The following is a 25,269-nucleotide window of genomic DNA, read 5'->3' as shown; positions in this document are numbered from 1 at the left end:
ATTAAATTTTGTAAATTTGGGGAGAAATTTAAAAATTTATCTTGGCGGATATTTTTCTAGTTTGCGCTAAGAATTGGCGGATTTCTTAATTCATAGTAACCTACTTACTTTCCTTATTTTTCATTGATGCACGAGAGGAAAAAAGGTCCAGCGTTCATTCTTTAGTAATCAAGTATTAATCATTCATCAAGTAAGTTTAATAAAAAAGGAGATATTAATAAATATATATCAAATTAAATTGACAATGAGGAGGTAAAGTTTTGAGAGCTAATTTTTCAGAAACTGGGCGTGCGATTTTTACAAAACTTGGCAGTTTGGTATAATTTGAATCGCAGAATCAAAATATGGACAAAAATTCCGTATGTCATTTCAGAAAAAGTCCGATTTTGAGTCAAAATACATATATTAAAACAATGTTGTATATGAATCTAATACATATCCTAAGTCGCGCTTTCGAAACATGAAAAACGCAAGTTGAATTTCGTCAATCGACCTAGTAGAACGGGAGGTATAGAACTGCTCCCCCTTCTCCCTCCGCAGTGTACAGTATGGTCCAAGCAGTAAGCTAACAATACTGATCTACGCCTACGCCTAGTTCACTAGATTGATACCTGGAGCAAAACATTTATCGCATGAAAAAATAGAAAATTCACGGGGCGATTGCGGAATAAGTAGTGAAAATGCACGAAAACTTCGGCGGCTTGAAATTTACCTAAACAATTTCGCAGTAAAAAATTTTCATTAATATTTATTCATTTGGACGATATTTTTATGCATTATATTACATACTTAATTCATTAAGTAGCACTTAATAAAAAATACAAATTGTTTGCCTGCAATGATAGGTAACGGAGCGCGACTTTACTTAACTAAACGAAACGACTTTTTCTTCGCATTCTATCATATCACCAAAATGTCGAATAATTCAGAATTTAAATTTCGTATTTCTTAGAAGTAGGAGTACTTTAAAGTGTGTTTTTGCCGAAATTTTCAACGAAAGTATCATAAAAATAATTTTAAAATTATATTATAATTTAAGATAGTAATAAAATTTTTTAAAATGCGAAAAAAATCCGAAGTTCGTAGAGAGAATCTCATAAAATTGGTGAAAATAACTGAGAAAATTCACGTCGCGATACTTGTGTATTTTGAACAACGCCTGAACTAATCTTAGCTATTCTCATGTTCTTGTGTATGGAAAGGTGGCTATTTTAAAGTCAGAAGGGATTTAAAAAAGGACTGAACTTGAAATAAATTGTCGTCAATCTAAAGCAATGAGTATTGTAACGTTATACTTCATTAGACCGAATGTAGGTACTGTTTTATTTAAAGAGTTCATATCGAATTAGTAGAACTATTCAATCATTGATTTATTAGAAAAATATTAAGTTGCTAATTTATTGATTTTCAGATTTCGGGCATTGTAAAATTATATTACTTAAATGCGTTTATTTACTGTAAATATTCAGTTACAAATCTTTTGTAAATACTCAGCTGTTGCTTAAACAACAGATGCAAATTACTACTTTCATAGCATTTTATAATTAAAGAAAACAATAATAATAATGTCTATTTGGCTGAAACATTTTGTAAACAAATGCCTCATATCATTGTAAACTTCATGTCAATGAAAGATGAGGATTTTCTGTCAAACACTGTCAAATTTGTTATCACTCTAAGGATAATATCGTCCTTTAAATTTTAGAAAATTTTGTCTTACACAGAGGCAGACATGCATAATTTTCTATAACTCTGGTAAGCTGTGGTACGTAAGTTTATTACTGTTTATTATTTTATACATGTTTCTGTTACTGTTAAAATACTGAATGTTTTTCTTTTGAATTTTTATTCACAATGCTACGACCAGGTATGTCAAGAAAGGTTTTGAGCTGTAAAAAATTACATCTTGCAATTTCACAGTTCATTATTTTACATGCATGCGGAAATCGTTTATTTTCATTAAGAAATGTGTGTGTACCTTGAGATTGAAATCATTAGATAAACGAATTTTCTAGAAATAATAATTGTTTTGAAATGAATACTTCAGTTACGTTTCCCACCATTCCAGTTGAACCGCTTTTTAACTAAACTGCTGGTTAACCGAAATGGTAACTTTTTGACATTAGGAACAACTCTTTCAGAATCTTTCCAAATTTTTGGTATACTACATTACCTTACGGAACCATGCATTTCTTATTCATGCAACTTGGCAAAAAGTTACAGTTAGGATAAGATCTTTAATTTGACCTCAAATTCTCAGATCATTGCTATCGATAAAGATTCAAGTTTTAATCCACCTGTCTATAAAGAATCTCTACGATTTGAAAACAATAAACGCAATTTTTGTTTTATTTTTCAATCGCCTAACTAACTGATAATAATTTAAAGTTCAAATTTAGATTTAATGTAGTTTAGAATAATGTATCAAACTTGCGTAATTTGAAGTACTTTTAGTTTGTAATATATCCATTTGATAACCATGGATAACTGATGCATTATTTTAACTAGTAAAGGATTAAAAGGTATTTGTAGCGCTAAGCTTTACCTACTTCGGTACAAAAAAAATTTTTTAAGAGTATTCAGTATTTATTCTGCATGGCCTGTAGTGTAAGAAATCCTTTACTAGACTACAATAAATATATTCAAATGGCTCTGCTGAATATATCAGTTGCAAAATCAAAATATAAATTATTAAAAGGAAAAAACTTAATAAGAAGGGGCGTAACAGTTTGGATAGTCCGACTCTATTCTGCGTGACGATAACTTGTACGCTTTTGCATTCTGAAAATTATAGAGAATGCTGCTCTGTCTTTCTCTGCAATTGACAGCCTCGGGTATTTAAAATCTTTAGCAGAATAGGCGGAACTTTGTTTGAAACGGAAAAATATCATCAATGGATATTTCATTTCTCTGAGCTGGTTTTGATCATAACATATGTTTTGAGCTCCGCAGAATGTTCAACATTTCATTTGACAATAGCAGGATAATTGTTGTTTACTGAATTTGTTTTTAGATAAACCAATTTAGGGGTTACTACTTCCCCTTATTGATTTTCGCTTCCCATTTTTACAGTCTCTTGCCCATTGTATCTTTAGTTGTTTATTATTTAAATACTGTACTTGCGAGCGATTTGCAAGTTATAGCTCCTGCTTATATTTCAAAAAGTTTGCATTGCGATTCGAATCCGCCATCTGGATTGAATTTGTTTTATTTTATACTGCGATAGTTTTGTGCTGAATTGGTTTTATTCTTTAGCAGAAGTTTTTCTCGGCGATCAATTGCATTGCGAGCAAATTTATGCGCTCGAAAGTATCTAAAATCTATTATCAAAAGAGTGCATTCATTTCTAACTCTAATTTACTGTTTGAGTCGTTTATACTATTTATTATTAATTAAAATACGAAACGTGTCAAGTACCATTAAAGACTGATTTTATATGGTATGTTTATCAGCGTCAAAATATTTGCAGTCCAATTGACCGTCGTAAAAAGATATAAAGTTGAGTTTTTAATATAATTTCCATTATTTCTTATAATTCCTTACCAAGTATGAAGTTTTTCACCCCTTCTTAAAATTCCTCTTCTCTGCTGTCAATGAAATTTTGTAGTTCACTGCGAAGATCCTGTAACTTATTAAATATTTAGAGTATACATGTCAGAAATGAAAGTTGCATAATGATCAAAAGAGATTTAACTCGACTCTAGCAAATTAAACTGGAGCAAAATCTGGTAAATGTGCTACATGTGGTATGAGCTCTCATACAAACTCTTCCAATTTCCTATTCATTCAAAATTAAGAGAATATCACATTCGATCGATTATCTTCAGATCTGATGCCCGGATTATCATGATCTTTTGTATATAGATATGCTGTTATAAAACAGAAACAGCAATGGTATAATCGGACATAAGGTTCATTGACGCAGAGTAGTTTGAAACAGATGCTGCAAGATCAAAACAGTCTTATAACGCTACATTATACTGGAAGCGAGGCATTGTGAGTTTCTGTGGCAGTTGATCTCACTCCTGCAGCTACGTTCCTTTCAGGTCCTGGAGTGTTTCGGAGAGGGAAAAGGCTAGTTACACTTGCTCTCCCAAGAGCGGCGCGACATCTTTTTGTAGGATTTAGGTCTGGAGGCCTGGCCAACCCAACCGATTAATACAATCACTTTCCAAAAAAATCATCCACCATATGAGCCCTTTGGGGACGACTCTTGTTGTCCATAATAAGGAGCTGAGAGCTAGTTATAGCCATGCAAGTCGAACGTAGGGCTCTAAGATTTTGTCTGTTTGCCGAAAGCTAAGCTGTTTGCAACCCGCTCATTTCTGCGCTCAAAAGAGCCTGTTTAGCATGGTTCAAAGACATCAACTTCGTACCAAGCGTCTGTGAGAGATTATTTTCTTCACAGACAAATCCTGATTCAGTCTAACTGCTGAATCTCGACGTATAATCATATGAAGTGGACCAAACATCCACTACCTGTCCTCCAGCACTGAGAAAGAGACGAGTATAGAAATGAATGTTTGATGGTCTGAGAAAATATGTTGGACGAGTACAAAGGTCTTCATATCGTTCTCAGAGGCTCTTTAACTGCTATAAATTATTGAGAAGACATCTTAAAATCCTGCATTCGACAATTCAGTGGTGCGACTTGCTTTCTGTTCATTTTATGGACGACAGCGCTCATTCGCATAGGCCTAATACAGTAGGTGATCTTCATAGATCAACCAAATCTCCAGATCTAAACTCTGTAGAATATATCTAGGACACCCTTGAGAGGGCAACTGCAACTCGTCTCTTTTTTTCGAAAGCTTTCTAGAATCTGAAAATAGTTATATTGCAGTTTTTATTGTAGGAGTACAACTGATTGCTGCAGGGATTCATAAGCTTCATCATTCGTACTAGAAAGTCACACTATGAGAGCTGTCTGACTGTTTAAGATGCCCCTACCCCCTATAACTTTTCGCTTCCTTCGACCTTGAAACTGACTTCATGCTCCAATGAGCCTTACACGTGATCATAGATATACGCCCTGACACTGTATGGTACTTTTTTTGGATTATATCATCCTACGGCCATGTTAAATTTTATTAAAATTTCTCCATGAGCTCTGTAAATAATTGATCAAATGTGAAAATTCTCTTCATTTTAAACACCAGCGTAAGTTAACAGAACATATGTATGGTAACTTGCGTTATCGTGACGGAATACTATTGTATGACGAATGATGGGTTCCTTTCTTTTTCAAGACATTGCAAACACGATAAATTTGCTGGGAATGCACTTCCAAATTTAATATTAATTCTGGTGGTAACATTGCAGAGACATTATGTATTTTTGGAAGCAGGAGTGATGAAAAATAACAACGCCTTAGCCTGGAATCGAACCGCGAACCTCTGGAATACGCGCCTAGCGTGCAGAACACCACACCACGAAGGCATGCCAAGAAGATGGGAGAAATACCTTATAACATATTTTAAATATCACTGCTCCGAAATTCTACCAAGCACTTAAATTCTAAACAGAACACATTGTGGATTAAATTTTAGTTTTGCGGTAGTTCCTGGAGATTTGTCTGTCTCACTTGCATCGTTTAACATTCTTATAATTTCATTTAGTGCACAACTGCCATAAATTTACCATAAATTCCAACCCGTGATTCCGTCCTTCTGTTGTTCGTTCTGATGTTGTTCTATGAACTTTAAACTTTTCTGCTAGTTATACCACAGTAATTTGTTCTCTTTTTTACTGGCTTTCAACAGATCTTGCTACTTTAGTTCTTTAGATTTACTGATCATGACTGGTCTTTAAGTTACTTACCTGTTACTTACGAAAGTGTAGACCGATCTTGTCATTCTGATTGAGCTTTAGTACTATGTATAGTAACTACATGCACTTAAATATACTGTAAAAATTTAATAATGAAAAGACAAAAAACATTTTTTGTTTGCCATCTTAGAAACAAAACTGAATACTGATATGATGAACTGAGAAAAGACTGAAAAATATAAGAATGTATGCCAGCATTTAGCACTGTATCGGCAATTCTAAACAAAGGCTTTAAAATGCTTTTTTAATGCTTTAAAAATTTTGTGATTTTTATTGTTGAACTGTACGTGATGTAAGTGCGAAGAAAACGATGTTTAGTAACAAAGCTAAAAAGACACCAATTTAAAATAGGGTAGCAAGAGTGAGTGCAAGAACATACTAGTAGAGTGCGAGCTCAGGAAGAACGTAAAAAACCATAAGAAACACTTTTTGGGCGCCCGTTAAAATATTAAACTTTTCAGATTTTTTAAATTTGGTTTATTTTTTTAATGCTTAAATGATCTATTATGACATTTCAAGTTTCAACAGTAACGAATTGCTTTAATATTTGAACACAAACTGCTGTTTAGAAGTAATTTTTGACTTATGCACGAAAGCATAATGGTAATAAGAATCTTGGGATACAAAGCATATACTATATATTAGACTAGATTAGTATTTTAATTATGGCAAGGCACACCATTGTTGAGGTCAGAGCATACAACTTTTGAGCAGTCAGTGGTGCATCTGTGAGTTTCCTCTGAATTAAATTGGCCCAAATTTCACTAAACGCGAGGAAGATCGCAAAAATCCTATTCAAACATTCTATTCGAATGCTGAGAGTACAGCAAAGGTTGAACTATCACCATTTCGCTACTTTAACCACTGTATTTTTATCAGGGACACAGGGAAATTTAAATGAATAATCCCATTATTTTTCAATATTTTCATCATGGCACCTTTATCCAAATCTAAGTAATACTGCTAAAAGTATTTTAATAATCCCTTTCATGTTAATGGCCATTATAAGATTATAGAAAATTTAAAAACATTTTCACCTCTAGTTTCTGTGGCTTCATTTATATTTAAATCTGTCCTATAAAATGGCTTGACAATATTCTTCTCATAAATTTGTGATAGGTTTTTACAGTTACTGATAGTCGGACAATCTATTATAGTAAAGGATAAGTTATATTTAATTCTATAAAAGTATGAAAGTTCTTAAAAGTTACATCAAATTAAATTTTTATAAAGTAAATCTTTGTGCATAAGGAACTGAAGAATTACACATTGGAATTTTAAAAAACAAAGTAATTCTTTTAGTTGAGAAATTTTGGTTATTACATAATATTAATAAAACATTGTTATAGTAAATTCAAATTTTGGAGATTTATTACAATATCAACGTTAAAGCAACTAAGAGAAATTTTCTTTTAGTGATCCACAATGAAGAAATCCAAATCTGACTCTGGTAGTAAAAGGAAGAGACGAAGTTCCTCAGTCGAAAGTAAATCGAAACGGTCTAGGGCTTGCTCGAAATCCGGTGAAAGAGAAAGGTCTCGTACTGAAAATAAAGCTCCCCGTAAAACTCGATGGCATAGAAGCCGAAGTCCTGCAAGAGAAGATGTTCCTAAACCGGTAAGTACATCTTCATATAAGAAATGTTGTTGTTGTGACTTATCTCTTTTGTCTAACTGTAACATCAGAACAAGCCCGCGCAAATTATCGTGGCAAGGATTACAAGATTGCGCCTATCGTTGACAACCTTGAGCTCCATACAGGGGACAGTACGACTCAATTCTGATGGAGAGAACCCTGGGGGGACGGGACCGAGGTCCTCCCACCCCTCTTACGTACCCACTCCCACCCCACCTCTCTCCAGCACTGACCTCTCGACAAGATTTTCGGCTCGCCGATATTTAGAACGTCCTCATGTTGCACACACAGTATACATTTACAAACATCCATACTTTCTCCGGGATTCGAAGCCAGGCTCTTCGGTACAACGGTCAGCATCGCTAACCACTATCCCGGTTGAGCGGCTCATAAGAAATACTTAATAACTCTTTCATGTGTGGCACATTGGGCTGAAACTATCTGGCCATCAGAAACTGGTGACTTGATTAAATAGAAATTAACGCATGCTATACATTTCATGTAAATACATATGTATGTATATATGTATATAATGAAATGTAAAGGTTCTGATTATATGATGAAACTTTCACAGATCATCTTTACTGAGGCCTGTTTCATTGAAAATAGCACAATAAAGCAACACACCCAGAGATTGTCGATCGAAGCGAGTGAAAAGTGCGTAAATTATGATCCTGAAATTAGATTAATTTAGAAAAGTTATGGTTTCTCTTCGTTACTGTTCGTTAATTATAAGTTCGATTTGCAAAGTTAACGTTATTGTTGGCTAAAAGACTTTAATTTCACTCTTACCATTAAGAAAGTAAGTACATTATGAGCATTATATAAGAATCATAAAACAGGGATTAATTTTGAAATAATGTGTTAGAGAGAGAAATTTATTAAGCATGTTTCTGTTTTTAGGATAGAAAGAGAAAGTGGCCAAATTCAAAAACAGAACTAGAGCTATTACACAAAATGAACGTAGAATTTTATTTTATGTATTCTTTTCTTTGTATTTATGTTTTCGGTGAAGTGAAGTAGAGCATAATAATGTAGTAGTGTGTAAAGACGGCTTGGTATTTCAGGCATGGTTTATTAAATGGTTCTTTATTCTCGTCAAGATAAAGTATACAGCTTAACTGGTGCAAAATGCTCACCCGTTCTTCTGAACTATGTTCACGCTTTTGTATAATGATATATTTGAACTAAGAAACAGAAACGGCGGACTGATTGTTGGTAGGGCTGAGAAGCTAAGAAGAATTAGTAGATTATAAGTTGTATATTATTGAAGCTATACTATATATCAATTGACTAATGAAAATTTTGGTTTGCAAAATTTAGCATCATTGTTAAGACCTTCGATTTTTGTTCTGCCTTTACGTAAGTACATGCATCATGCGCGTTATACAGAGGCTGTTCGCACATTTTTTAGACGATTTTGGTAAGCGGTAATAAAAAATGGTTTCCTGAAAAAGAAGTAATTGCAATTGTACTATGTTTTTAAATGTCAAAATTATCGTCTGTGGCTTGAAAGTTTTGTTTTTATTCAAAATGGCGAATTTAACAAAGCAATGGTTCGAAGGCTACATTTACGCTCTTTCCGAAGAGAAATATGCATACTCCGTTATCCAAAAACGATGTAAGAGTTATGGTTTTGTGATATCTAAAGCGTCGATAGGTAATATCATCAACAAGAAAGGAAAAAAACGTCAAATTGGAGCCTCAAGTGGGACAAAAATTCCAAACAATTATCCAAAGAAAAAACGGACATATTCGACTATTGCAAAGGTACGTTGTTTAATGTTTAAAGAAAATCCCCCTAGTCAAAGGACAGCTACAAAATCATTAAAATGCTCGGTGTCCACTGTAAACAAAATGATAAACGTTGATTTAAATCTTAAGAAAGCGAAAAAACGCAATGTGCATCGTCTTCTTCCAAAGCATATCGCTCAACGCAGGACACGTTGCAGAATTCTATATGAGAAACATTATCCAAAGAAAAATGGAAAACAATTATCACAATAAATGAATCATGGGTGTATTTAAATGACTGTAACAAAAAAAGAGCCATTTATTATCATAAAAGGGGAGAAAAAAATTTAAGTACATGGTTCAAAGAATCGAAAGGAATTTTATCATGGCAAGTTAAAAATAAAGAGAGTGCAAAAAAATGTCAAGATTAACTCCAAATACTATAAGGAACATATTTTATCGCCAATTTTTCTGAATGAAATACCGTCGCTTTACCCACAGTGCCATCAATTTTTGTGAGACTCCATCAGGACAAAGCTAGCAGTCATACGTCAAAATCCACTGTAAATTTCCTAAAAGAAATGAAACAAAAAACTGGTATCAAGGCCATACCTCTCTCGATGTGCCACCTATGGATAATTGTGCTTTCGGACTTTTAAAAACAGCATTATCCAAACGTAGTCCCAAAACCCTAACAATACTCTGGAAAGCTGTTCGGGAGGAATGGGATAGAATATCTCTTCTGCCACTTCAAAAGACATTATTATCCTGGAAATTGCGGTGTCGAAAGATAGTTCAGAATAAGGGATGTCAAAGAGAACATTTAAAACACAAGAATTTTATGTAATTTAGTTTTGTGAATATAATATACTTCGTCTAAAAAATGTGTGAACATCCTCTGTATAAGAATTATATGACAAGGATTCATTTTGAAATGACGCAGTTTAGAGATATTTATAATTGTTACTAGTTATTAAATTTAAAAGGAGATGTAAAGGGCTATTGCAAATGATTACTAAAATTTTATTTCACTTTTTTACTTTATCTGTTCTTGGATATTAATGTAAGATAAAAATTTTTCTTTAAAATATCCTAACTCTTCTTTTCAATTTAATTATTTCTACTTTCTGTATTGAAAATAGTAATACAGACAAATATATAATAAATCTCTCTGGAGGACATCATTTCAGAATTACTCTCTGTCATATGATTTTATATGATGTTAATTACGGATGTTTTTGCATAACAACTAAACTGAGTCTGTAGTCTTTCACCCAATAATAATGAAAAGTATGCGAACCAAAATTTTGAACCAACCAGATAGGAACCTATAACACAAATTAGACTACTAAAGCTGGTTCAAGGTAATTAACGGCTGTATTTTAAACGTCATCTAGCAAGATGCTAACGCCAGAATAACTTCTGCAGAACTGACGATAGTACTTAACTGCAAGGCAAGGATGCCAGAAGCCGTAACACTAAAACATTCAGACCTTTATCTTAAGTACACAGCAACTAATTTGCATTCTGGTGAGGGCTATGGAAAGAAGAAATTAAAGTTCAACTCATAATAACTGGTTAATTAACATAAAATCATTTGACTAAACTGAGAAATTATTTTAATCCATAAATTTTTAGTACATAAAGATATTGATTTATGCAGCAAATGTTGACATTAAATGTTATATAAAAGCTTCGAAAAAGAGCTATTTCATTTCATATTGGCAACGCCTGGGGATCCATCAGTGTGAATGTCCATATTGTAATGAATTTATTATTATTATTGAGAGAGTAGATGTAGATGCGCGCTCTAGAATTCTATCAGTAGCTTTGAGGACGTATGATTCTATTAAAATGGCCCTATATCGAATCGAGAACTGACTCCATCTCTCCTGATGCAAAATGTTTTGAATAGTATTAAATGTGGCAGTATAAGCAACTAGGCTAGTTTATTGCCTTGAAAATGGGTTAAAAATTTTCGAAGTCTCATTGTAATGGAAATGTCTCATCTTTGTTGCTATCTGCTTTTTGTCTTAGTTTCAATATAAATATTTCTGTGATTTTATATGCCTACCAACAGACAAGCGGTAAAATCGCTGAACGCTGGTAGCACTGCCTGGTTTAAAATCCCGGCAAACAGCCTGGCTGCACAGAGGATTTCGTGATTTTTGCGATGTGTAACATGGATTCAAGATAGTTTCTTTTAGACAGTCTCCTCGAAGGGCAGGCAGACAGGCCTAATTTGCTTTAGCTTAAGCCAGTCCAATAACGTTACACTTTCATCAGAAACCAAATCTCTAAATTTCTTTGCAGTTATGGCATACCAGTGGTACAGTGGGATGCAACCTCTGACCATTGATAGTCTGATCCGTGTTCCAATCCGGCGAACAAGCTCATTTCTTATGCTTTTTAGAGTTTCTCTTGTGTTTAACATGAATACATGTAAATTTTATTTAACATGTAAGATGAGAATGTCCTCCTGAATGGTATCCTCTCGTTTGCCTTCATGTGCTTTGCCTTAATAGGTTTAATAATGAACCATTTATCTAAACTCTTAATCAGAAGACTTCTAGTGATATCATGAAAAGATCGACTTTTAAAATGTAATAACTTTATATTATAATTCTGTTTGATTTTTACACTCACACACGAGTGATTTTTATATACTTATTAAACATATTTCCTTTTCAAACTCTAATCACGAAATCATCATGATGTTTTTATTTATTGTAATTTCTTTGCAGTCATTGCTGCCGGAGGATGGAGAGAAGAAGAACATGCCCGGCCAAACATCTGTGACAAGAATAAAGGATATGCTCGAAGATAAGGAGAAAATAGTAGAGCATCTTTTCCACATAATATCCGGAACAGAACTTCAGGAATTAGTTCCAGAATATCTGAAAGTATGTTCGTGTGAATAATGTTTTAAGCAACAAAACTTAATTAGTATCATATTGCATATATAAGTACTGTGAAACTGAATTTAATTAATTAAATTCGGTTTCAGTTATTAAATTCAGTGATTCGGTTTTTAAATTCAGTTTCTGAAGGCCGTTAGTTGTCCGAAATGTTCATAAACCAAAAACACATTCCCCATAGAAATTAATGTGAAATGAACTAATCTATTTCTGGGTCTCAGGTGACCGCTTGTTAATTTACAACTACATTTCTTGGACAATTTCACAATACAAAACCAACAAGAACCGTAAATCTAAGGAAAAAAGATTTAAAAACTTCACATTACTTCCTTGTGAGGTATATTAAATTATACACATTTTTTGCTACACTTCGTTTAAAATTATTCCTATAACGATTCTAACTTAATTAACCGGCAAGTTGAAAATGACATCAAAAACTGCAAATTTTGAAACTAAATATACCGGTCAATTTTGTTGTACGAGAGTCAAACTTCTCATAATTTTATTTTATCATAAAGAGTATAAAACTTTCCCAAATGTGAGTATATGGAAGGAAAGACCTCATTAAATGTTATATTTCGTTACCTGTAGAAATTTTGTTTTTTAATTTGACATAAACAGCATATATATTTTCATTTAAAACACTTCTGCAATTGGAAATATATGACTACGACCAACGATTGCGAAAATAAAGAACAGGTAAGAGGATGGGTATATATATATATATATATATGTATATATATGTTTGGTACTGCTAATTACCATAAAATTCGGAGATGGACAACTAGATATTATGGCAGTCCCACATACAAAATTTCAATGTTCTAAGTCTAATCGTTTTTGCGTTATGAGAGATACATACAGGCGTCGCGAAAAAAGTCGATTTTTAATCCATTTTAAATCAATTTCAATCTTTTTTAAAAGAGCGAATCCTTTATTATGTCCGTACGCTTAGACATCAGGCAACAAATCATCCAAATGGATACAGGAACGGTCAAAAGGGATATTTCTGTCGAAATATGATACCCTAAATTTTTCCCTATTGCAATACCTCATTTTTTTCATACAAGAAAATAAAAAGGTAATCTCTTTGTAAAACAGATAAAACAGACGAAACTTTAAATTAATTTTATCGCATAAAAAAGAGAGTGGAGGACATGCGTGAAAGTTATAAGAAGAGAAATTTTGTGTTTGGATGGAAGATTTTGTTTGTAGAAACATCAGGTAATTATTTCTCTGGCGCATTTTCTACATTATTTTCTTTGTCCCTTCATACCTCGGTTGAGACATGCTGGGCCTCCGTTAACTCAAAATTTATCTTCATTTAAAAATATTTCTAAAACAAGCCATGGCACTGTAATTGAAAATGCTTTGTTGTAGCTTGTTACTGCTTTATCGGGATAACGCAAAACCGTATTTTACCTCATTTTTCACAGATTTCGATGATCCTAAGTATTAAGTTCACAATTATCTTTTTTCCTTTTCCTTTGAACGCATTTTCTCCTCATTGCTGTTTCTGAAAATGCTTCAGTTCTTTCTTGTTGAGGTTAATTTTATGGTCTTCTAGAACTTCTCCAAGTCTTCACTATTACTCCCGAGTTCATAATTGTAAATAGGCTGTTCGCAAATTTTTTATTTCTGTAAAAAAATTAACAAGAAGCATACATCAAGGTCATACCCTTCACTTAGATCCCTACTAAGTCTCCTAATGTATCATCCACGGATTTTTGCGCGTTTGGACTTTTAAAAAGTAGATTGTCCAGACGTCGACCTACAACCCTCCTTGTACATTGAAAAGCCGTTTAAGAGGAATGGGATAAAATACCTCTTCCGCTACTTAAAAAAGCTTTATTGTTTTGGAAATTAAGATGTAGAAAGTTAGTGAAGAATGAGGATTATCGAATGGAGGCTTTAAAACACAAAAATATTTCGTAAAATATTTCTGCAAATACAATGAAAATCTTCTAAAAATGTGCAAACGCCTTTAATAACTGGATACATAATATCAGAGCTAATTAAAAGATTCTTAAAATATCTGCGTGCAAAATCAGTTTGGCTATGGTTTTCTCCATGCCGAATTCATGGTCCTGTAAGTCATTTTATGCCAAAATTTATTAATGAAAGTTTGTAACGAAACTTTCAGTATGCGGTTTACTTGATTAAAGCTTGTTTCATCTTTAGTAACTTCTAAGTTGCGCAGAGTTAAAGTTCTTTAAGCGCAGAGTTGAAAATCTTTAGAGTGGCACAAAGTTACTCTCCGACTTCATTTTAGTAAATTTAAAATGTTTTAAATAAAGTGCCTGTACGATGTGCTCATCTCTACATATAATAAAACAAAGAGTCTGTCTCTGATGGTGTGTGTGTGTGTGTCTTTCGTTCGCGTTGCGCGTAAGCTAATAAACCCACGGTTACGAAATTTGGTACATAGGTGCATCTAGACAAGAGCCAGTGCCCTCGAAGCGATTTTTTCGAAATTCGAATTCGAATTTTATTTTATTTTATGTTTTGTGACGAAATCGCGTCATTTTGAGACATAATGGGCTATAGGAAAGCGAGATTTTACTCTACGCACTCCATTTTCACATCGTCATGAAACGTAGGCACTTAGCTATTTTATGAACTTAAAATAAATTTCTTGTTTCAATAAATCGATTAAATACGAATTTATTTAACGAAGTGAGCTTAACACCTTTTCAACGGGATTTTTTTTAAAAAAAGTTTATGTTTAAAAACGTACAATTTATTTTTCTTCGATTTTTGGACACGTTAAACTTTCATCCTTGCGACTGCCTTTTCAAAAAGAATTTTGGAAAAATGATAATATTTTGTATTTTTAAGAAATTTTTTAAAAGAAGCTTCCGAGTACATTTTCTCACATCTTACATCTTTAAAAATGTGATTTTGGCAACAATTTTTCTTTCTTATTGTTGTTGATAGATTTTTGATGAAATCGCGTCATTTTGAATAGTTTCATTCTTTTAGAAATATGGGTTTGGCAACAATTTTTCTTCGTATTTCTTATGTCACTGTTTTTAAGAGATTAGCATATTTCATTGTCATTTTTTAATATATATAATACATTTTTATTGATTTTTTTTTGATAAAGTTGTTCTGCAGAGTAAAATTCTGCGCGGAATTTTTTGTTTTTTGAGGTTCTTTCATGTTATTTTTTGCTTATTTCACTATTTGTTAGATATAGAAAAGTTTTGCATGATTTGTTTTCTTCAACGGAAAGTTAGTTAATTTTTTTATTAGGATAATTAATATTTGCATTAAGGGATATAGCTTATTCCATTGTAATTTTTTTCTCTTGAAAATATAAGATAAAATATCATTAATTATACTTTAATTTTCAGAATTTTTTGTTTTTCGTATTCTTTTATGTTAGTTATTGCTCATTCCACTGTCTTTAAGATATTGAAAAGTTTTGAGTGATTTTTTTTAGGAAACAAAGTTCTTAACCTCCTTTATACCATTTGAGTTCTTACGATTTTGCAAAGGGAAGTTGGTTAATTTATTTATTAGGATAATTAATATTCGTATTAAGGGATATTGCTTATTTCATTGTAATTTTCTTATACGTAATAACTTTTATGAAGTTGTTCAGCAGAGTAAAATTCTAAGCAGTTTTTAAATTTAACGTTTGGTGTTCCCTTCAACCATTTTTTTCGGTACATTTAAGAGCCCGACGATGGCTGGCAGCTAGTTTCTATATAAATTTCTGATTTTAAGGAATTATTTAACATTCATTCATCGAATATTAAAAAAATTCTATTTTTTTACAACGTGAATCCATTTTATAAAGTAAATCAGATCAGGAACAATTTTTCAAAAGTACAGCAGAGTGCCAATCATTTGGCTTAAATGGAATAACAACTAGTCGGAGTAATCACGAAATCTGAATAATTGGATTTCCCTTTTTTTACCTCTCACCAACCTGTATACATAGGTAAGGAAGGTGCTGCTTTCTGTCTGAAAATTCGGAAGCACGAATTAGAGTTTCTACAACGTGTTTCTACAACTATTTTTACAATAACTTCTGTCCAAGTGTCTGTATGCGTGTGCACAATAGAGCTTACATAAAATTTCCGAAAATTTTTATTTTCGTATTTAAGTGTCTGCATTCATATAAATAGTTGATTAGAGTATGGGTAAAACCGGACAATCGAAACTGATACTTTACTTGAAGCCCATAGCAATTTTTAGTGAACAACCGGAAATAGTACTTTATTTGAAGACGATAGCAGTTTCAATGAAAACCTATATTAAAATATAACAACCACTTTTCAATTTTGGTATTTCAAAAAGCTATATAAGCTCTATGCATTCATTTTAAGAGGTGATTAGATTTTAGGTAGAAGTGGACTACCGGACAACTTTACATGAAACCCTTAATTAGGAAGTGGTACTTTACTTGAAGCCAATAACAGTTTTTAATGAAACACTATATTAAATATAATTTCAGTTTTATAGTTTTAGTATTTAAGACTTTTATATGAACAAGATTAACATATTAGATTGTGTTTAACATTGACAAGCCGGAAATGATACTTTCCTTGAAGCTCTGAAAAGATTTTATGGAAAACGTATATTATGAGTTAGTTCAAATCTGGTATTTCCAACACGTATGTGATTGATAACAGCTTATTCTATCTATAAGCAATGAATGTATTTTTGGAATTATGATAAACACGACAAGAATAAGCTCATTATTAAGACGAGCTCTCGTTTTGAAGCAAATTAATTAAAATTAATTGATTAAAATTATTTCGTTATGAAACACATGCATTAGCCTCAATCCGAAATTTCGCATCCGTTTCACTTTTATTTCAATCACATTTCAAATAAAATGAATATAAAAATACTGTATGGCAAAACTTAATATTTGAAAATTCTAAAGATAAGCTGATTTTAAAGAAAACGACAAACAGAAATATTGTTTTCCTTATTAAGGAAACTGAACATCATGAGCTGAGAAAAAACTGAAGGCAATGCTTAACAGTTATCGGTAATTCTAAAGATATGTTGCTTTTAAAAATTTGGGGACTGTTAAGTCATTAATTTTTGAATCCGAAACACAATATGACCAGAGGATAAACTACGATCGATGCAACATTTCCAAATCAAAGCGGGAGAATGGATGAGTACATGAAAACGCATAGTTATTTATCATCTTCCTTTATATGGGAGAATAGAATAATAAGAAATGAGTAGTGTTTGCGACTAACATTGAGACATAGTGCTTATAAATTATTTTAAATTTTATTTTAAAACGATCAACTGGCAGCGATATTTTACTTAAAGCTTGTTCCTATTTGAAATATCAGATGTTTTTTCATTTTTCTTTTTCTGCTGCAGGCCAAATACGTATTTAGTGTGATGAAAGCGTGGGAATTTCATTTCCTTGTTTATAGTGATTTAACGAAAATTACATAGTTAAAAATTTCAAATATTTGTATTTCGATTAAATAAAATGCTGGAATGCTTATAGAAAAAGAAAATAAAGCAAAACAATGAGATTGATTTCCTTTTATGTAAGTCTTAAAATTAAGCACGATCTTGAATTTTTCACTGTATTAAACAACATAATTACCATGTACTCAAAATTAAAAATAACTGAAATTAAATTAAGGTGAATATTTGGTTAACTATATTTTTGAAAAACAAAAACTGGAGCGTTCACTTTTTCTGGTTGCACTTAAGCAGTAACTCACAATAATAACAGATAAAAGCATACATAAGTATAGTACATAATGCCTCTTCTATTCCTGTTTTATAGCCTATATTTGCTAAATGATAAACGGTGACATGTTATTAATGTTTACTGATATATTATCGATATGTGAAAATATGTTATTGAATTAAATATGATATTATATATAATATATAAAGCTATAAGGTATTTTCTCCCTCCTTTCCGCATGACTTCATGATGTAATTGGAAACATACTCGACGCGTATTCGAGAGGTCCAGGGTTCGAGTCCCAGCGAGGGCACTGCTCATTTTTCATATACTTAAAAAAAAAACTAATGAATCTACAGTGGCGCCCGAATTAAAAGGTGGTGAACAATAATTCGTCACCACTCGGATTTGGTAATTAGGTCACCTAATCCCTAGTCGCCCTTTAAAAGGGGGAGTATATAAGGTATTTTCTCCCTCTCTCCAGCATGCCTTCTTGGTGTAACGGTAGTATACGCAGCGCGTATTCGAGAGGTTCAGGCTCGTGTCCCGGGCAGAGTATTGTACGTTTTTCCCCGTCTCCTGCTTCAAAAATGGTAATGACTGTACAACGCGTAATAATTATATAATACGCAATAATATATACTCCTTATAATTTTTGTACTAAAAGCCAACATGCCACAGAAGCTATACAAGTTATTTAATAAATTCATAAATATATTTCTATTGTAGAGTTTGAATTAAATATGATATTATATGACGTGTTATGTAATATATAACGTATAATAATTATATAACACATAATAATATATGTCCCGTATTATTTTTGTATTATAAACCAACATTTCACACATTCATCCCAGTTAATTGAATAACTTAATTAAATATATTTTCATTGCACAGCTTCATCTGTTTTTGTTACTTAACCCCCCCAAAAAAATAAATAAATAAATAAAGCAAGGGCATAAATTAATAACACGTGTAAAATAATTTTGAAAGAAGTACAAACGATCAGAATAATTGCAAATCTATTTTAACTACAAATTCTTCACAAATTTTATATTCTTCCTTAAAATTAACTTTATCATCTTGCATTAGTTTGAGAAACAGGTTAAGGAACTACCGTAAATTATATTTCCAATTCAATTAATACGTATTTAATTAAAATAGAAATAAGCATTCTCTTTTTGACGGTTTTATAAATTTATGTTTATTGCACGAAATTTTGCTTTTCCTTTAAAGTAGAAATTATTTGCCTCAAGTAAAAATGTACGAGATTACGAGCAGTTCATTTTTTAAAAACTAATTCTTTATTGATTTCGAGACTTCTCTAAGAGAAGCAGTCATTCATATTCTTTATTTTATACCCTCATTTCATAGATTTCCATCTAAATACTTTTTGTGTGTAGTGGTACCTATGATTCAAAATTTTATTTCATTGTCCTCCTCTTATGGAAAATTTCACAAATGCAATCTAAAATATTTTATAGCTTCTGCATATTTTTAAAAGGAGGATAAAAATCTATTTTCCACTCAAAGCGGGCGTTCCAAAAGCGTGGCTTGAAAATTTATGAATGTCCATCTTTTTAGAAATCGATAAGAAATGTGGTGTTTTATGTTACATTTTTGCGGCTGCGCATGAAAACGTACATTTGTTCTCCATTAGACTATTTATTTTAAAGTGCTTTTTTTTTTTTTGTTTGTTTTTTGGCTTGATAAAATAACGTCGTGAAAAAGCGAATTTATTATCTCTTGTGCCTCGAAAGTCAATTAAGAACATCTGCGTTTAAAGTCGTAAATTATGACTCATCTGTCCTACCATCAGTTTAGTGGCCTTGTATGGAGATATTATTCAAGTTTCGCAAGCAATGCATTCTGTTTAAATTATTTTAATGCTTTATATGTACCTCTTCTGTATTTGTTGTTTGCACCTATCATTTTAACTTGCATGCATTACGTATTATATCTAAAATCGTATTATCGAAAATCGTACAGAAATGAATGAAGATGCATGTGTTCTAAGTAAAACGTTTATAGTATTTTTCTCGTAGATGAGCTTATGTTAAATTTAATATATTTATAAATGATCGGAAATAGAATGGTATACGTTTTTAAGAACCTATTAACTTATTTTATATGAATGTGCATTATACATAGCTTAGTGTTCAGTTTTCAACAACGTGGTTTAATGTTAATGTTAAATGTTAATTGAAAAACTAATTTTGATTAATAAATGTTAATTTAAAAAGGTTAATGAAAAAGCTATTATATTTTCTGTACATGACTGCTCTTCCTCAAATACGTCATGAATCATTGTTTAGCCATTTTAAATGCTTCTTATTGAAAATCAGACTAAGTAAATGTTCAACTCTGTATTAAACCATTCCGAATTTTATGTTTTACAATATCCTGCGTGACTGCAGGCTTCTATTTGTCTTTCGGTGTGCGTCTCATTGTTTATTATACGCAAAATTGTAATCATAATTTTCGGAAGCCAGACTGGGATAAAATAATTTTAACAGCTAAGTATATTAGTTAAAATGTATTGCTTTCAAGTAAGAAACTAATAGTTTAAGTTTTATATTTTACCTTTTATATTATCAAATAAAATCTGATAAAAGAAACTACCGAATACACCAGAATATGAGATATTCATTGCCTTTAAAAACGCATTTCTGAAATTTATGTTCATCTTATATATTCATTCTAGCATTTACAATATGTGTTAAGATATTTTTCTCTTAATTTGTATGCTACAGGAAAATATACCACCTTCAAACTATACTTCAGATCTATCGTTTTGATCTAGAGCATAGTTTCTTAAATTGTGGGTCGCGGGACCTGCAGCAGGGGGGTCGCAAAATATTTTAGCAGTTTGGATATATCTCTAACTTATAATAATTTTACAATTACCAAATATTTTTACACAGTGTATCTGAAAATAGATAAAGGTAAGACAATACAGACAAAGAAAAAACGAAAACGTTTCGAGGCATTCTTTTTATAATATAAAAGTTCATTTTCCTTGCTTTGCACATGACGCTGTCATTTCGTCTGTTACTTATTTAAAACTTTCACTTTGTTCTATGTCTTAAAATTAGAAATTAGTGACCTAAAACTGCAATAGTATATTGCAGTACAAGTGAAGAAACTGACAGTTTCACTCACTCGTGTGTCGAATTTTCGCAATACTTATGAGGTCCCACAAAATTTTCGTAAATAATGGGGGGTCTGGGGGTCGCGAAAAAAATCTCAGAGATAAAAAGGGGTTGCGACTGAAAAAGGTTTAAGAAGCCCTGACCTAGAATATTTTATTTATATATCTTTTGAATTATCTTTAACATAACATACTGCTTTACGCGATGCTATGTTTATGCGAGTCCTTTTCCCCCCACCTTGATAGCTTTAAGGTTTTAGAATCGTCTTCTGTGTGGCGTCATTTTATATTCGAGTTTATTCTTTGGATTGAGTTTCTTTCGATGTTTGTTTGCCCATGCATTTTGTTATCATGACGAGATTTCACAGTGAATTAATTTTGTTTGACTAGGATATTACTAATTTTATCTTACGCTGCATTTTCCAGCTTAATACATCAGAGTTTTTGTAAATAATTTAGCAATAACTATACGCTTATAGTTATGCTTTGCTAGTAATTAACTACCTCTAATTCTTATCAAGAGGAAGACGAAAAGTGTTTTATATTAATAAACAATAGCAAAAATGTAGGGCAATATAATTTTCCTTTAGCATTTAATTTGAATTTGAAACGCAAACTTCAAAAATATAATTGTTACTTTATGTTATTTGATAAATAAATAATAAACTGATATTATTTATTTATCAAATAATAGATAATAAGCCGAAATTTGTCTATTAAAAAATAAATATATAATCTTTTTTTGAATCTACCGGTTTCATCCGCAGGGGTAAAATGTACAATCATAAAAACAGGGAGGGTTAAACTTAACGAAATATCAATAAGCGAATCATAGAAACTCAAAAAATGTTCATTAGGTTGAAAATGAATTTTACACGCCTATTAATATATTCTTTCTTCACGATTCTGTGGCCTTTTCGCTCTGCCTTTTCGACATCATTTCACACATAATAAATAGAATTTACTTCGAAAGATGGAGTTGACCACTCTGTGGGAAAACGAGATATGATTAAATAAATTAAATACGTGTTTTGTCATATTTGCAAAAGAAGTTTAACTTCAAAATCTAGCAAGAGATTTAGAAATTTATTTGCTATTTCTTGCGTCGCTTCATATGACTACTAATTTTGTGTTTATCTCTTTGTTGTTTGTAACTCAAAAATATTTATCAGATAAAATTTAACACACGTACTCATGTTTTTCTCAGAGTAGCTTACTAAGTATCTTTGTTCTGATTTCGTTCAGATTGAAGGTATCGTACATAGCATTTTAAAACACAGATACGAATTTTATGTATGCTTGCGATAACGTTGCGTTCACTATTATGCGTTATTTACATCAAAAGCTTGCAGTAATGCAGACGAGAAAAGCAATGAGCTCGAAGTTAGTAATAAGCAGATCTCTAGAAGTATTGCACGTGTCACTTTTAGTATATCATATTAAAATAGTACTAAAATGGGAATCTATTGAATATCTATGCATAGTAGTTGTGTAGGTCATTCAATACCTCCATTTATAATTTTGAATGCAACTGTGGTGTAATCTTAAAGAATTTGAATAGATCTATCGAGATTTCTTTTCGTTCTCGATTGAATGCAATGAATGATTTGATATGATAAAAGCATTTTCTTCTGATGGGATGGCAAGAAAGTAATTTCGGATAGCCCATATAGGTAGCGCTATATTTGTTTTATTATTCTTTAATCCAATCCTGTATTTTTTTTCTTTTGAGATTTGGCAGTTGACACTTTTAGGTTGCTATAGAAATAAATTCCGTGTATTTTTGTTTGCAACTGTTAGTTTACGATCAATTTTAACATGAAAAAATTAACATAAACATGAAAAAAATAACATATTTCTCAAAATATATTATAAATATTTGCAAAAATAAACATATTCGACATATTTCACTTTTTTATTTTCCTAAAGGAAAGAAAGCGGGTGAAACTCGCAAAGAAATATTTGAAGATTATGGCGTTGATTACTTAACAGAACACATGTTTTAGAATTGATTGAAAAAATTTCATTCTGGATATTTTTCTCATGAAGATGACCAACTTTCTGGCTGACCTTCTGAAGTTGATGAAAATAAAATTAAAGACATAATTGAATCGAATCGTCATATAACAGATATGCAAGAGATTTCAAAAGGATTAATTGTATCACATACAATAACTGAAAATCACATAAGATGTCTGGGACTCATTATGAAGCACGATATTTGGATTCCGCATGAATTGAAAGAAATTCACTTAACACAGTGAATCAATATTTACGATTCGTATTTCAAACGTTATGCAATTGACACTTTTTTGAAACGAATTACCACTGGTCATGAAAAATGGATCGTAATTGGAAAATATCATGGTCCAGGCATGATGAATAAGCACAAACCATATCAAATTGCATCAGGAAATAATCATACTGTCAGTTTGGTGGGATTACAAAGGTGTTGTATATTTTGAGCTGCTTTCAAGCAGCCAAACGATCAACTCAAATATTTACTGCCAACAACTTATGAAACTGGAGGAAGCATCAATAGTAAAAGTTAAAATTGGCAAATTGCAGAGAAATATGTTCCACCACAACAATGTGAGCCCTCACACACCCTTAGCAACAAGTATGAAATTATTGGAGCTTGTATGGGAAGTGATGCCGCATCTCCCATGTAGCCCAGACCTTGCACCATCGGTTTATCATTTATTTCGAAGTTTACAAAACTTCTTAGATGGTAAAAATTTCAGTAATAACGATGACCTCAAATCTCATTTGGTTGAGGTTTTTGCTGTTAAAGACCCGAAGTTCTATGAGCGTGGAATCGTGAAGTTACCAGATAGATGGTAAAAGGTCATCAAACAGAATGAAAGTATTTGACTGATTAAAATTCCTTTTTTCTATAGGAAAAAAAATTTAGTTTTATTTCACGCTAAAAAACCGAAATGACTTTCTTGCTAAACCGATATTTTTTAAAAGAAGAAGCCTTATAAGGTATTTTTACCGCCTTCCTAGCGTGCCTTCGTGGTGTAGTGCTTCTGCACGCTGAGCCGGTATTCCGAAGGTCCGTGGTTCGATTCCCGGCGAAGGCGATTGCTCATTTTTCTTCTTGCCTGCTTAAAAAAAAATACCTAATGTCCCTACAGTAGTGCCCGAAATAAAAGGGTGTTGTATGAGGATTCTCCACGCCCAGGATTTGGCGATTGGGTCCCCTAAAAACTCCAGTCACCCTTTAAAAAGGGGGAGTATATAAGGTATTTCTCCCGCCTTCCTAGCATGCCTTCGTAGTGCAGTGGTTCTGCATGCTGGGCCGGTATTCCAGAGGTCCCGTGGTTCGATTCCCGGCGAAGACGACTGCTCATTTTTCATCTTACCTGCTTAAAAAAAAATACCTAATGTCTCTACAGCCTTATCAAAGAACCATATCAAATATTTTACCAAAGGAATATGTATAAATTAAACTGACCAGACATCCCAGATTCTATAAATGATCAAAATGTAATTTGCTAACGTTGCGGTAGATAGTAGCAGAAATATTTCCGTGGCATCAGAGCGAAATGCCTTAATTGATCACATAAATGTGCGCTCTGAATATACTTTTAGAATACTCGCTTGGCCCACAGGAAGAATAATTTTTTAAAGAATTTTTGTATTTCCATTCAAACTTGGAATTAAAGCTATTCGTATGTGGAAAACTGTACAATGAAACTGAATTATTTTTAGAATTTTAAATGGATCATTTTAAGAATTATTGTAGAATTCTTGTGTTTTTATTTTAGACGTCGAATAGAAAGCTTAATTTTCACAAGAAAATGTTTTGGAAAAGAAGCGTTACTTGATGATAAGTTATTCAATTCATTTTATTAACCGAAAAATTCTGTGCCCACTAGTTGCCGACTGGATAAGATCGATGAGCGCTAGTAATTTGTCCCGATTTCAGTTCCCTGCGGAGTGGGCTAGTGGTATAGGGTTTCTTGGCTTTTCCTTTTGTTATACGAATAAAAGACAAAATCCTTAAGAAATCAGTTCCCCAAGTCATCCCTTGTGACTTTTATTACAATAATTAACCAATTAGCAACACACTTGTTCAAATATAAAACAAACTGAGATGAAATGGATTCCCATTTTCCAAACTCATTTTCTTTCTTTCGAATCTCTTAACATAAATAACTGGCTTGTGCTTTGCTGGAAACAAATACAACTACTCAAGGTGCGTATTCTTATAATGAAAAATAGCAAGGCGTCTTAGAAAAATCCAGCTAAACGTTGATATTTTGATAATATACAGTAATAACATATTTCTGTTGGACTGTGTGAAGATT

At 32.1% G+C, this 25,269-nt stretch overlaps 1 protein-coding gene across 6 annotated transcripts in view; it reads left to right on the top strand.

Moving 5' to 3' along the window:
• Window positions 1-25,269, top strand: part of LOC118201700 (caspase activity and apoptosis inhibitor 1-like) — a 689,338-nt gene that overhangs the window by 524,298 nt on the left and 139,771 nt on the right. For all 6 annotated transcript variants that reach the window (XM_085818827.1, XM_085818821.1, XM_085818824.1 and 3 more), the window contains 2 exons: window positions 7,246-7,446; window positions 11,943-12,101. In XM_085818827.1, coding sequence (XP_085674953.1) covers window positions 7,255-7,446; window positions 11,943-12,101 — 351 coding nt within the window. In that variant the 5' untranslated portion in view covers window positions 7,246-7,254. The remainder of the gene's footprint in view (window positions 1-7,245; window positions 7,447-11,942; window positions 12,102-25,269) is intronic.

This window comes from Stegodyphus dumicola, chromosome 6, assembly GCF_044657685.1.
Source record: "Stegodyphus dumicola isolate Sdum_Otavi_A_Nest chromosome 6, ASM4465768v1".
In the NCBI taxonomy this organism is placed as follows: domain Eukaryota; kingdom Metazoa; phylum Arthropoda; class Arachnida; order Araneae; family Eresidae; genus Stegodyphus; species Stegodyphus dumicola.
The sequence above is the reverse complement of the archived record's forward strand: the minus strand, read 5'-3'. Positions and strand labels throughout refer to the sequence as shown.